We start from the raw sequence: 15,179 nt of genomic DNA, 5'->3' as shown, positions 1-15,179 counted from the left end.
ACCTTTTGTTATTTAATATTTCTAAAAGGTACACACCTATTTTAATAGGGAATGTAGGCCTATATTATTCATGTACTGATGGAGTATTCTCTGTCTGACTTAGGCCTATATTACCATATATGATAGCAGTATTTAAAGGTAATGGACATATTGTCTATAGCAATGTGTAATTTTGTTTGCATATTTATTATCTTCATTATTTAATATTATGCGTGCACGCTACGTTAGTTGGAATATCTCCACTTAGGGTAAACATTGGTAATTTCGTGATAATTTCATGAAAACTAATTTAAAATGCAAATGTGTAAATATATCCTTATTCCGATTTTTTCATCTAAAAGACGATAACTTCCTGTACAAATCTGGAGACATAAAAGATTGGATACGTTCTTGAATATGTGCCAAAAACCACTTTTACAACTTAAGCTGAAAGGTTGGTCATTTCGTGATAACCTTGGTAATTTCGTGATATTACATTGATAATTTCGTGAGAGGTAGAAGAATTGTGGAAAAATTCATTAAAGTCAAATGAAATTCTCATTATTATTGTTACAAGACTTCAAACATAGTAATTCCGTCTAATATTCATAGCAAGAAAACATAGAAATACATATCAACACATAATAAGAATGAAATCAAAGTAAAAATTGAAATTGAAAAGGGATCTTCTTTGCCCTGAAAGGGTGAACACTTTTATTACGGACTTTACTATAGCCTATATTACTAGGGTAACTCCAAAAGTAATGCATAAATTTGTTTAAAAATTATATTTTTATCCTACAGCTTTGCTATTTTCACAGAATGTAGATGCATCCTTAAGGAACAAAATGTCACTTTTCCACATAATCCCCATCCCTTTCAACTGTCATACGTAACCTAGGAACGAGGGCCTGTAGGCCAGCACGGTAAAAGTCTGGACCAACACGTCTGAGCCATTCTTTAGCAGCAAGCACAAGGGAGTCATCTTCTAACCTCGTTCTGCGAAGGGATCCTTCAGTTTACCAAAGAGATGGTAATCGCATGATGCCAGTTCAGGACTGTAAGGCGGATGTTTCAATGTTGTCTATCCAAATTTTGTGATCTGGTCTGTGGTCTTGTGACTGACATATGGCTGTGCGTTGTCGTGCAATAGCAGAACGTCCTGCTTCTCCCGATGTCGTCAAACACGACTCAGTCGAACTTGAAGTTTCTTGAGAGTTGCAATATACCCGTCAGAATTAATTGTGGTTCCGTGTGGCATGATGTCCACAAGCAAGAGTCCTTCTGAATCGAAAAACACAGTAGCCATAACGTTTCCTGCCAAAGGTGTACTTTTGAATTTCTATTTCTTTGGTGAATTTGCATGATGCCACTCCATTGTCTCCCTCTATCTCCGGTCCAAAATGGTGGAGCCATGTTCCATCTTCTGTTACAATTCTTGCAAGTAAGTCATCTAGCACTTATCATTGACACTTAGCGTGATAACAATTCAAACAGAAGCTACACTGAACCCATTGCGTCTCCGTTTTCTTTTTTGTATCACATCTTGTCTTCAGATTTCTAAAATTCCTATTTTAATACATTTTATACTATTTTAAAAATTGTAACACTTAATGCTCAACAAAATTTCTCCTCAAACAGCTAAGATTTCTATCAGTAAAGCTAAGCCTATATGGCAACTACATATGTATCTAAAATTCCAAAAGCATTTCTTAAAATTTCATGAAGATACAATAAATCTTTGTACCAAATATCATATGCTTACCTTTAGTAATAAGCCTGTAATGTAATTACAAACATCCACAAAATTTGTATGCCTGAGAAGTCGACGCAAACTTGCTCTCTCCAAACATAAAAGCTCACTGAAGCAACTACAATAGTCACACAAAGCTTAGCTGTATGTTTCTGGAAACTGGATAACATATGCAATCCCTTGGCGGAAATTTGGATCTCGTAACACCATTGGTTAGTTCACAAAAGAGCAAAGAAAAAGTATCACAAAATAACCACTGCCACGAAATTACCAATGTTTACCCTATAGCTATAGTGAATATTAGTGATCTATAGTCCTTCAGTTTGTATACAGTATAGTATTCACTATTGTAGAGGAAATATTTCCTATTACCTTATGTGGTCAGGGTATATAGTATATATACACATACATTTCTTTTTCTTCAACTATTGTTACAGTATATAGTGTTCAATGGTATATTCTCCGAGAGATTAAAATATTCAGTGGTTATTCCTATCTCCAAAAAGGGAGAAACAACGTCTCCAGAAAATTACAGACCCATATCACTTCTACCAGTCTTCTCCAAAATCTTTGAAAAAGTAATGTATAAAAGATATCATCTGGAAAGATACAACATTTTAGTCCCAGAACAGTTTGGATTTAGGAAAAATAAAGGCACGGAGAATGCAACATTTAGTTTAACTGACAAAATTCTGGAGGCAGTTAATGAAAAGTGTCAAGTTGGAGGTATTTTCTGTGATTTATCTAATTTATCCAAAGGATTTGACTGTATAAATCATAAAATGCTGCTAGATAAATTAGATTATTATGGAATTAAAGGGATTGCACACCAATGGTTTCACTCCTATCCCATAGATAGTCGAAATCAATACAACTATGAAATCTACCTCGACATGGGGAACTATTATTAATGGAATTCCTCAAGGATCAATATTAGGTCCCCTACTTTTTCTAGTGTTCATAAATGATCTTGCCCCTCCTAATAAATTATGTAGGTCATCCCATATTATTTGCAGATGACACAAGTATAATAATTACAGCCAATAACTCCAACACATTTCAATCTTCAACAGAGGAAATTTCTCTTCAAAATATGTGACTGTTTGTCAGTCAAATTAGTATTAAATTGTAACAAAAGTAACATAATTCAAATAAACCCTGTCCAAATTCAACCTCGCAAATTTCAAGCGCAATAATTAACAAAAAGATTATAATAAATCGTGGTGTCAGACAAAGGTGTCTTCTATCACCTTCTTTATTTAATTTGTATATAGGCGAAATCATTTTAAAATGCCAGATCAATAATAAACATTTAAAAATAAATCTTTGTTTCAAATATTTTATAATATAATAGAGAGGTTTTAAAACTTTTTGAGTAAATCTTAATATCAACTATATTGGCTCTGCAAAATTAGCCGATGAATTCACATTGAACTGACTTTCTGCAGATGAATAAAGATGTTTATGGATATGTGAACATTATTCACAAATGGATGTATTATATTAAAAATTCTTGTCTTTACCATAAATTCTCTTTACTACATCTCTTCTTTTTCTTCACAGCATTGTTTTAAACACTAGGTTGTTCAGATCTGTCTAGTTCAATCTTTTCTAAAGTTTCTCTTAATTCCTTTGTCCTGTGGGATTTGTATTAAATTACACTATGTAGCAGTTCTTTGATATTTATAGTAATACTTTTTTCAGCGTTCTTTGTACGTATTCTATCTACCTTTAATATCAACTATTCAGTGTTTGACGAATAGTTTTTCTAGGCCTTGTTTTATATTTTAATCTTTGGTGTTGTTTAACTTAATAGGATACGATACCCATTTTAACTCATTTCTGCCTAACATAACATGTATGTGACAGATTGCACTCTCCTACTTTTCTTGCCTTGACAATAATGTGCGCGTTTAAAATGTTTATTGTTGCATCACATTGTTACCTACACTTTGTTCTTCATAACTCACCCATTTTGTCTCACTTGCAAGCTAGGTACAGTAGTGTGCAAATTAATCCGAACACGACATATTTTTACATTTTCTGTCATTGTTGGCCTCACAGCTGCTCATACCGCTTTAATTGACATCTGTAGTACGTGTAATTCCATTGTTGAAGGTCTGTCATTATTTTTTTTTATAATATGTGACATTTTGCCTGTCGTTTTGTACTTACTGTATAAGCATTTCAGTTGTGTTGAAGACTTAATACTGCAATCCTGTGTACATTCTGTCCTCTTCACAAATGGATACAACTCCACGAAAACGGTCTAAAATTATAACATTAGCAGAGCATTCTTCTATGACACAGAGGCAAATTGCTGCAGAATGTCACATCGGTTTGGCTACTGTTAATTCGATCATAAAACGATACAGGGAGACTGGATCAATCACACCCCAGAAAAAAGGAAACTGTGGCCGGAAAAGGAAGACTTCACCTGCAGATGATCGTTTAATTGTCAGGAAAAGTAAATTAAATCCTAGACTAACTGCCATCGACTTAACCCGCGAGTTAATGGCTACCACTGGGGCGAATATTCACGTCACAACAGTGCGGCGTAGGCTTTTGGAAGCTGGATGAAGGGCTCGTAAGCTTATTAAGAAGCAACTGCTAACCCCTGTTATGTGCAAAAAACGCTTAATGTGGGCAAAATTACATCAACACTGGACAGTGAATGACTGGAAGAATGTACTTTTTTCCAATGAGTCTCATTTCGAGGTCCACGGCCACCGTGTTTCTTACGTACGGAAAGGATCCGAAAAAGTAACAGCAGCTCATCTCCAACAAGCACCCAAATACCCCCCTAAAGTAATGTTTTGGGGTTGTTTTACACATGAAGGGCCTGGATCATTAATACCTATCAAGGGAATGATGAATTCTGACAAATATATTCACTTATTGGAAACCAAAATCATACCCCAGCTGCAAAAATCATTTCCGGATGGCAGAGGTGTGTTCCAACAAGACTTGGCACCATGCCATACGTCTCGAAAAACTACAGAATTCTTCAACAAGAAGAATATTCAGGTACTCCCCTGGCCAGGCAACTCACCCGACGTCAACCCCATTGAGAACTTGTGGTCAATTTGCAAAAGAAGAATGCAAAAAATGGATTGTTCTACAAAGGGGAAGATGATTTCTGCCCTCATTGGAGTATGGTTTCGCGATGAAGAAATGAAGAATATTTGTGGGAAATTAGTGGAATCCATGCCAAATCGTCTCAGAGCTGTTATTAGGAACAAGGGAGGCCACATAGATTACTGAGGTATGTCTTAGATCCTTTTTTTTATCCCATTTGAGTGTTTTTGCATAAGTAATTACGTTCGGATTAATTTGCATGCTACTGTAGATGTTGATGGTAACTGCTTGAGTTAGTGAATATGTTTCCTGTTCTTCAACAATTTATTTGTTTAGATATATTGTTAAATGTCTTGTGGTTTATCGTATAGGGTACTCATAAAATAAAACTAATAATTGTTCTACGAAAGTCCAATTTTATTTCCTTGTTACATATATGTTATGCCAGCAGAGCAATCAATATAACATTTTCATCTCCTTCAGAGGTTTGTGTGCACAAAATCCTGTCGGGTACAATGCATGGTGCCTAAAACAAAGCAGGACTACCTCGTAGACTTTCTGATATAAAAAAAGCAGATTCACATAGGAATGACGGAATGAAAAAGAATTTGAAGAATCTGCAGCACCATTAGTCCAAATGATTGACTCACTTTCAGAAAACTCTGAAAATCTACCTACCCTATATGATGAAGGATGGGTGGAGCAGAGAAAAATTCTCTCCGGCACTATGACTCGAATCTGGGTTTTCAGCTTTATCCACTAAGCCACACCGTATTCCAGTTCCAATGCCGGATTGAATCCTCTCAGTTTAAGTTCCACCTCTTAGTTTCCCTATGGTGGCCAACCCTCATGCACTATGTCACAGTCCTCATCTGTGGAGTAATGGTTAGTGCATTTGGCTGCGAAACCAAGTGGCCTGAGTTCCATTTGCTGTCAGGGCAAGTTACCCTGGTTGAGGTTTATTCCGGGGTTTTCCCTCAACCAATATGAGCAAATGCTGGGTAACCTTCGGTGCTGGAGCATTATCACCTTCATCCCATTCAAACGCTAAATAACCTAAGATGTTGATAAAGTGTTGTAAAATAACCTACTAAACTAAAAAAAAAAGTAAAATAAAAAAACTATGTCACAGATGTTGATAGTGGCACAATGTCCAACACACTAATATCTCTATGCTCCACCATCCTTTATCATATGATAACACAGAATTCCTGCACAGAAATATCATATGTACTTTGGTACATCACAATAATATGATATGCGTAAATAATCACTTAGTGATTTAAGATGGTGCTCACTCTGTCAGATCCCGGCCACTTAGTCACTTATAACTAGTGCACCTCTGCACATAGTATGTTGGGTATTGTGCCACTGTCACACATCTGTGATAGTGCATGAGGGTTGGCCACCGAAGGGAAACTAGGAGGTGGAACTTAAACTTATAGGATTCAATCTGGCATCAAAACTGGAATCCGATGTGGCTTAGTGGATAAAGTGTCAGCACATAGAACTGAAAACCCAAGTGTGAGTCCCTGTGCCGGAGAGAATTTTTCTTTGCTCCATCCATCCATCATATGATAACGCAGAATTCCTGCATGGAAATATCATAAGTACTTCGGTACATCACAATAATACCTACCCTATAGTTTTTATTTTGACAGTTCGTTCACCTAAATAATATTTTTGGTACATTTAAAGTGATGAGACTATGGTGTAATCGGAACTGTTGGTGAGAATCACCTGCCTATAGAATGCGAGCTTACAACCTCAAAATCCATATCTAAGAAGAATGAGAGGGAGAGATTATGACTTTATGACTAGCAAGGAAAGTGGGATTATCATCAATAGATGGCTAGACAACTCCGCATTGATCATTGCTTTCACCAGACATGGCATAACTCCAATCAATTCTGTTTCCGATACTCAAGAGAAAAAAAATGTATTGTGCGCTTTGCATGTTATTGTGGAATATAATAAAAATGTGAAAGGAAATAGAATGGACGACAATGCAGTAAAGTACAGTACAAGGTGAGCATTAGAGGGAAGAAGTGGTGGTGTCTAATGTTTACTTAGATTTTGGATGTGTGTGTTCATAATTGATGACTTCTCTGCAGGAAAACTAGCATCGATATGTCACAGTTGGAGTTTAGGCATTGCATTGCCATATGCTATCACACATTCCTTTGCAGCTATTCCAAGAGATCTTCGTTGTACTGGAAGTTGTTATGAACTGGGAAGAGTTTTATCTGACATCTGATACGATGAAAGGATTATCTGATGTCAAAGGTGTCGATACTCTGTAGAAAACTGCAGAGAATCTCCAAAAACTGTGTGTACTAAATGATATGTTGGTTTGTGCATAGAGTATTTCACACCATCACATAGAAATAAAAAATGAAAATGAAAAGTGCTGTCCAAATATAAAACAGAGGTTTTATTGCATTCCCTGATTCAGTTTCATACAGTATATTCCAAATGCATATACTGCCTAGCATGACATATGTCAGATCCTCCATTGTTAAAATTAAACATTGTTTCAATATTTTATTAATTGTAAAAATTAAACATTGTTTCAATATTTTATTAATTGTAATATGTTCCTGAGATCAAAATAGATACACAAACACATAATTTAACAAATTTATAAATGGCAGATAAATCAGGCAGAAATGGGTTGAGTGTGGTATTTAATTTATACTGAGAATCCTATATTTGTGTCCATAAGATGTCATTGAATATAAGGGGTTTTTTTTCTGCTTGCCCATGAGTGTTTCAGAATTTGTTCACAATATTCACCTCACTAAATTCTTTAGGAATGTATAGAATTTTACTGAAATAATTACTGATATATTGGGATTAGTGTTAAGTTTAAATCTACAGAGTACCATAGTTATTATCATGTGAAAATAAATTTAATTTTGTTAATGTTAATATTAATATAAATGTAATTTTAATTCTTGATGTAACCTTTAAATCAATGCTTCTTGGAGATTTAGAACATCTGTTTCTGAATCAATGGACACATATTTGTTGAAGTTCGCAAATTACTTACTGTGCATAAAGATTAGTCACTCATGGAATTTTAATGTGTATTAAGAAAACCTTGTAAATATTGTAATTGAAGTAGTACTTGTATTTTTCAGAAAAAATTGAAATGGAAGTTAATTCAGAATATTCTGGAAGCTTCTATGACACATATGATCCCTTCGATTATTTGGATGGGCCAGGATCAGCTTGTGATCCCATGTATGCAGCGGTTGTGAAGGATCGTACTCCAGCAGCTGCTTCACCTCCACCTCCCTTACCACCAAGAAACTCTTCAGTATGGAGCACTATCCAAAAGAGAAAAACCTCAACTGAACGGAAGGTGAGTTACCTTATTTTTAATTTTATGGTTGGTTAGCATATTATTTGTATATTTCCTGTGTACTAAAATTTTAAATGTTACATTGGGAATAATAAAAAAAAAAAAAAAAAATTCCAGGTAAGATGTGGAACAAGTCAGTTATACAATTTCTTGGCGAAGTGAAGTGAGGTTAACACAAAATTCAGCAGTGCTGATGTCCACGACAGTTGCAGTGCAGTTGTGGTGTATATCTGTTTGCATAATCTGAGGTACTTTCAGTAAAATTGTTGAAGACCGAACTTTGCATTTCATACCTTGTTACTGCACCTATTTCGATTTGTTTGTTTTCTTGGATTGTTTTTCCCGAGGAGATCTAAAGGTACAGAATTAAACCATTACTTTTGTTGGCCATGTTGATATATTATATTCTAATGTTACCTGAAAACTTCTAATACTGATTTAATGTTACTACGAATGCCCATTATGATGTCACCGAATCTTTGGGTTCTTACCTAAACAGTGAAACTAAATTGATCTGCTGTAAATAGGCCCTAACATACACAAAACATTTGATCCATAGGGATCCAGGTGCTTTGTGATAGATCAGCAGGTGTGAATAATAGTTTCGATCTAATACATATGTCCTTTTATGATAGAATTCTGTTTGAACATTATGAATCAGTTTATTGCTTATTTAAATTAATTTAAAATTGTTGAAGGAATAATAGCGTAATAATTTTTAATAATGAGTGATATCTTAAACTAAAAAAGTAAAAATGTAATGTTCTAGGGGAAAGAAAGCTATGAAAAGGAAATAAATACACTTCAGAAAGTGCATATTTCGGCACTATACAAAGATTAAATTGAGCACCCACTTGCAAGAATGGGATACGTAGGTTTACCTCATTTTTGAATAGCCCATAAAATTCTGATTCTCCAATGTACATTCTGCAATAATGAGTTAAGTTAATGCTGAATTTTGTGTTAAGAGGCAGTAGATGACATCACAATATTCATGCAAGGCTGCATGGCTTCAGAGTCTCAGCTCAATGTCTCACTCTGCAACAGCTGATCAAATGGTGGGTCAAGCTCTTAATAATATGAATTCATTAGCCATCAATCTACAGTGAATGAGGTTAGTCATGTTTAATAGGGCTCTATTGAGTTCAGATGCTATCACAGCAGTATAAATGGAACTTACAGTGGAGAATAATGTTTTGCTGTACTTTTCAAATGAGAATTGAATTATATAACAGCCAATGTTGTTGTTTAGTCAACTGTCCGAAGACAGGTCCGAACCTCACAAGTGATACCAACAAGACACCACATATGAGACAATAGGCTGGGAAATAATGGGGTAGTATGGCCAGTTTCTTTCCCCCTCTATCACTGACTAGCTACATATTACACTAATCAGACTTCAGATATGTACAAAAAATTGTTCTTCCTCAGACTCATATCATCAAATGATACTGCCTGATAATAGATGTACATATGAGCCAGAACCTCAATCAGAAATACAGAAGCCAATGGACACTAATATATGTGTAACCTTCTTTTATAGAGAATGCCTACTGCTTTTCTTTCGCTCCTTCTGATTGGACATTGGTTATGAGGCTCTCAAGGACAAACCGCTTGTCATTTGAAAAGCGCAGTAATTCTATTAATTGAGACCAACAGTAGGAACTAAGTAATTTTGAGGGTTGTGGAAGTGTTTTGGAAAAAGCAAGATGTATGTGGATAATGTGTGTATCTGGGAAGAATTACAAGATTCGATGCAGAAAAGTATGAAGTGTTTAAGAACCAGAGCTCTCTTGGTTATGATCTACTTATATGGTGAGATGCTACAGTGCACCCCAATGCGTATATCTATGTTGTAAGATGTTAAAGGTGAATGAAGATTTTATTAGTATGGCACAGTGGAGATGACAAGACAAGACCAAGGCTGGATGTCAATTACTAAATCTTATATATAAAAGTCAATGTGGCTATGTATGTATGTATGTATGTATGTATGTATGTATGTATGTATGTATGTATGTATGTATGTATGTATGTAATGTATGTATGTACTCTATACAAATCTACACACTTTGACCGATATTTGCCAAAGTTTGCACATTTAACCTTTATAACCAGGAGAAGAACATAGGCTACATTAAAATCGGACAAATTGACGTTAAATTAATTTTAAAAATAAAAAATGAAATTATATATGATGAATTTTTTTTTTATTTTTATTTTATTGGGTTATTTTACAATGCTGTATCAACATCTAGGTTATTTAGCATCTGAATGATATGAAAGTGATAATGCCTGTGAAATGAGTCCGGGGTCCAACACCGAAAGTTACCCAGCATTTGCTCTATTGGGTTGAGGGAAAACCCCGGAAAAAACCTCAACCAGATAACTTGCCCCGACCGGGATTCGAACCCAGGCCACCTGGTTTCACGGCCAGACGCGCTGTTACTCCACAGGTGTGGACTATACGATCAAACATTCATGTATAATATTAAATGCAATCTTCTACAGTCAGTTATTCTTTATTACTGTCTGTTGTATTCAACATCGACATTCACGAAGCTGTGGAAGAAAGAGCATGAAAGCATTGTTGATACATCTTGAAGTCCAAAATGTAGACAATTTGTGCAATAAGTATCTTTCCGCAGTCCAGGACTGTAGTACGAGTTTCTCGATATAGTTGTAGATAGTGAGCAGGCTGTATTTTATCCAACTGAATTCTTGAATTCTTTGAAACCACATGATTTAATACTTAATTTTGAATCACCAATAGTACCAGAACTATTGCGAAATATTGACACACCAAAATTATGCAATGGAACAAGAATTGGTGTGAGAAAAAAGGTAATATAAGTGACAATATTAAGTGGTAAAACAAAAGGAGAAGATGTTTTTATCTCACGTATTCCTATGATACCTACTAACTTGGCTTTCGATTTTAAGCAACTGCAGTTTTATTTCAGTGGACTACATTTGTAATGGACATATTAAAATAAAGCTTAGGGATAGTCGCTCAAAGTTGCAATATTAACTTAGAAACTCCGTGTTTTTCACATTCCCAACTATGCAGCTTCCTCTCGAGTGGGCACACCTAAATATATTTGATATACATATATTTATGCAAAGGAGGAGAAAACAAAGCATTTTACACATATCAAAAAGCAGTTCAATGATATTTTTGTTATGTTGCTAATGTTAGTATGTGAATATACGTAATCTTAGTGAAAATAATATTCTATTAATTCTAAATTATACGTCTCTCAAAATATTGTTGTTCATGTCCGAAAATGTGTTACTGCATTATGGGAAGAACAATGTCTTAATTTCTAAAATAATAATATTATTTATGTTAAAAAGTGACTTATTGCGAATTTATATATTGTATCTTTATTTTGTATACAAAGTAAGATATAATTAATATGTTCTTAATTTCTGAGATACAATTTCTCAAGTCATATTTTAAAAAACTGGGTATAATATAAACTAGCGTAGCCTACAGCAGTCAAGGGGTCAATATTAGAATATAAATTAAATTACATAACGTACATATTGATTCTTTGGTATGGCCAATAGAGAGATACATTTTTGCTGACGACACTCCAACAGGTTAAGATTGTTTACAAGGGAATTCCCTATTTATCTTCAGCTCTCTCTGAAATTCAAATGAAAGCACACATAGTCATGAAATTACATAAATATGTGTCAGGACAGCTTCACATCAATGTACACATCTTATATAAATTTATCTCTGCCTCTGTGTAACGTCACATTTGCGGTGGGGAAGAAAAGAGATGCCAGAAAGCTTGTAATGCTTTTTAATACTTTAATGCTCACGAATAGTATAAGGCACTTGAAATTTAACAATCATTGAACACCAGAGATAAAATGTAAGATCTGTAGAATATTGGGTCAACGCTTGTGAGTGTTTTGCTGAACTTCAAGACAATGCTAACTTATTTAAAGTTCGTGTGACTGTAGTGTAGTCTGTATATATTGTGACAGCGACGTGAGAATCGAACTCACGACCAGCGTCCCGCAAGAAAGCAGATCGCGCGGAGCACGGAGGGCTGGCGCGCTGTGGAGTAGTGGGGAAAGGGGCCTACACGCGAGGGGAGGCTGCGCGCGCAGCTGCTACTTAACGCAGTGAATGGGAAACGGACCTTCCCGACCCTTCGAGAAGTCCGTCGAAGTGGAGATATACAGATAATTCTCTACACACCTGTAGAAATTTCTCGCAACTATGATTTTGCTATAAAAGAAGAAGCTCCAGCGAACTCGAGCAGTTTTTCAGTTATTCAGTCAGTGAGTAAGCCAGAGCAAGCAAGCCAGTCAAGCAAACCGGAGTTCGACTCGAGTGTGCGTCCGCATCTGCGTCAGCACCCGAAGGCCTGAGTTCGAGTGCAGTGGACCGCAGTTGGAGGGACCCGAGTTCGAGTACAGTGAACTGTCTCTGAAGGTCTGTGGTTCGAGATACCGTGAACTCGAGTGACTGAGATAGAAGAACTGTGAACTGAGAACTGGTAGTTCTGATTTGTAAATAGTGCTTTGTAAATATTAGTTAAGATTAACAGTTCATTGTTGTGCGTAATAGTCCAAGTAAATTGTCATTGTCGTCGGTGGAGTGCTATAACGAATACTGTGTTGAGTGAAGATCCAATTGTTGACGAGAGCGTTTAAGGTGAACTGTAGAAAGGAATTATTGTTGTGACGAATAAATTACATTGTTGTTACTAATAAAATTCACATTGGTGTCAGAATCGGGACATTATCAACAATGGAGAACCTACAGCAGATCCTGCAAGCCATCGCAGAAATGAAAGCAGAAATGAACATGCACATTAGTGAAGTAAAAGATAACATGAACGACATGAACAAACACATCAGTGAGGTTAAGAACGACATAAGTGATGTGAAAACAGAGATGAAAAGTGACATAAGTGAAGTGAAAGGCGACATAAGCGGAGTGAAAAATGACGTCACTACGCAAATTGAAAGCGTTTCGGCCCACGTAGATGGAATTGTCGCCATCGTGAAAGACGAACTTAAGGCCGATTTGGATAAACTAAACCAGAATTTTACAACTATAAACGAGACAGTAGCCGAGTTGAGACAGGATGTAGACCATTTCGACGGAAAAATCCGCGATCTCGAGCGTCGTCAAGAGCAGACGAGTGAGGTGATGAAAAAACACGCTGAGGAAAACAAGCACATACTCGCGTTAATGGACCAACATGCTGTAGAAAACAAACACATCCTCGCGTTGGTGGATCGCCAGGCTAGAGAACAGAAACAAATAATTGCCGAGGAAGTTCAACGGGCCGTGGAAAGATCGACGACAGAATTGAGGACCTCATGTAGTGGCCATGTGGAACCATCGCCCTCAGCCAGACATTGCAACGTCAAGACGCCGAAGTTCGACGGTACGACGTCTTGGGCGATATTCCGTCGCCAGTTCGAGGCCATCGCAGAGCACAATGGGTGGACGCCAGCAGAGAAAACCACTCAGCTGCTGGCCGCGCTTCAGGGACAGGCGTCGGAGATTCTTCACAGCGTTCCAGAAGATGGGACAGCCGCTGAGATAATGGCGGCCCTGGAGGGACGTTATGGTGACCATCAACTTGCGGCAGCATTCAGGACCCAACTAAAAACGAGGGTCCAACAGTCAGGCGAGTCCCTGCAAGAATTTGCGATGGCGGTGGAACAACTGGCCCATAAGGCCCTCAGGGGCCTACCTAATGACTTCATCGCAGGAGAGGCGGCCTACACCTTCGGCAGCGGAGCTGGAGACCCAGAAATAAGACAACAGCTACTCTTGGCAGAGCATCGCACCATCAACGCAGCTCTGTGAGCGGCCCTCAGGATGGAGGCAGCAAAGTTGACAGCGAACGTCTCGACGTCGCACCGGATTAGGAGCGTCGCGGCGGCCGACGTCGAGGAGCGTCAACCGAAGTCACCCGAGCGCCGAAGACGAGGAGTGCCTACCTGCTGGTCCTGCGGCGAACCTGGACACCTGAGGAGGGACTGTGACCGATCTGATCACAAACAGGAAAACTAAAAGGGGCCGATGCGATGAGGGGCACGTCGGCGCCGTCATCACCATCCCCTCGGCTGATCTTGAAGACGGTTAACAGAAGATGCGACGATGGGCTGATTGCTGACGGATGGATAAGAGGCCGCCCATGCAAAGTACTGGTAGACACCGGGGCGTCGCTCACCATCGCCAGACCGGAAGTCGTGCGTGGCCTACCTGGGAGGACGCCGCTGCGCCGGTATGAACTACGTACTGCCTCAGGCGAGAACCTGCCCATCCAAAAAGAGGTTTTCCTGGATCTGACATTGGGAAAGAGGAGACTGGAGATGTGGGTGTTCGTCGCCAACATCACTGAAGACGTCATCCTGGGACTCGACGCCATGCGGATCTTCGATGGAACGGTGGACGTCCGGCGCCGTATCCTCCGTTTTGGTCAGGATGAAGTGTTCCTGAGGGACGTCGAAGACCAACCCATGGCCAGCAGACTCACCCTGGAGAATCATGTGACAATCCCGGCAGGCTGCGAGATGGTGGTGACGGCAAGACTGGACGGACAACCTAAGAGAAACCTGCTCCTCGATTCGCAAACAACTCCGATAGATGGGGTTTATGTGGCCAGATCTCTACTCCCGAATCAGAAGGTGGTACCGGTGAGGGTCCTGAATGTCACCAATCGGGACAAGGAGGTGCCTAGTGGAACTGTATTAGGTAACGTCGAGCCGGTGGTGTCTGTGACGTCTCTAGCAGATAACGAGGAGTGTCACCGACCACGTCCAGATCTAGACCCATCACTGAAAGAGCTGGCTCGAGAATTGGCGGAGAATTTAAGCAAAAGAGAAAGAAGACAAGTCCACGATCTACTGACAGAATTTCAGGACGTATTCAGTCTGTCTGAAAACGACTACAGGAGAACGGAGAAAGTTCAGCACCGCATCGACACCGGAAATGCTCGCCCAATCAGACAACCTCCT

The 15,179-nt window shown here is 38.2% G+C and overlaps 1 protein-coding gene across 12 annotated transcripts in view; it reads left to right on the top strand.

Moving 5' to 3' along the window:
- Positions 1-15,179, top strand: part of Pi3K68D (phosphatidylinositol-4-phosphate 3-kinase catalytic subunit Pi3K68D) — a 987,208-nt gene that overhangs the window by 117,265 nt on the left and 854,764 nt on the right. For all 12 annotated transcript variants that reach the window (XR_011333110.1, XM_069831124.1, XM_069831122.1 and 9 more), the window contains one exon: positions 7,954-8,177. Coding sequence is in view for 11 of the 12 variants with exons in the window: in XM_069831124.1 (XP_069687225.1) it covers positions 7,954-8,177 (224 nt within the window). In the remaining variant the exon portion in view is untranslated. The remainder of the gene's footprint in view (positions 1-7,953; positions 8,178-15,179) is intronic.

Source organism: Periplaneta americana, chromosome 7, assembly GCF_040183065.1.
Source record: "Periplaneta americana isolate PAMFEO1 chromosome 7, P.americana_PAMFEO1_priV1, whole genome shotgun sequence".
Taxonomy (NCBI): Eukaryota; Metazoa; Arthropoda; class Insecta; order Blattodea; family Blattidae; genus Periplaneta; species Periplaneta americana.
Note: the sequence above shows the minus strand (reverse complement) of the source record. Positions and strands in the feature narration are given on the sequence as shown.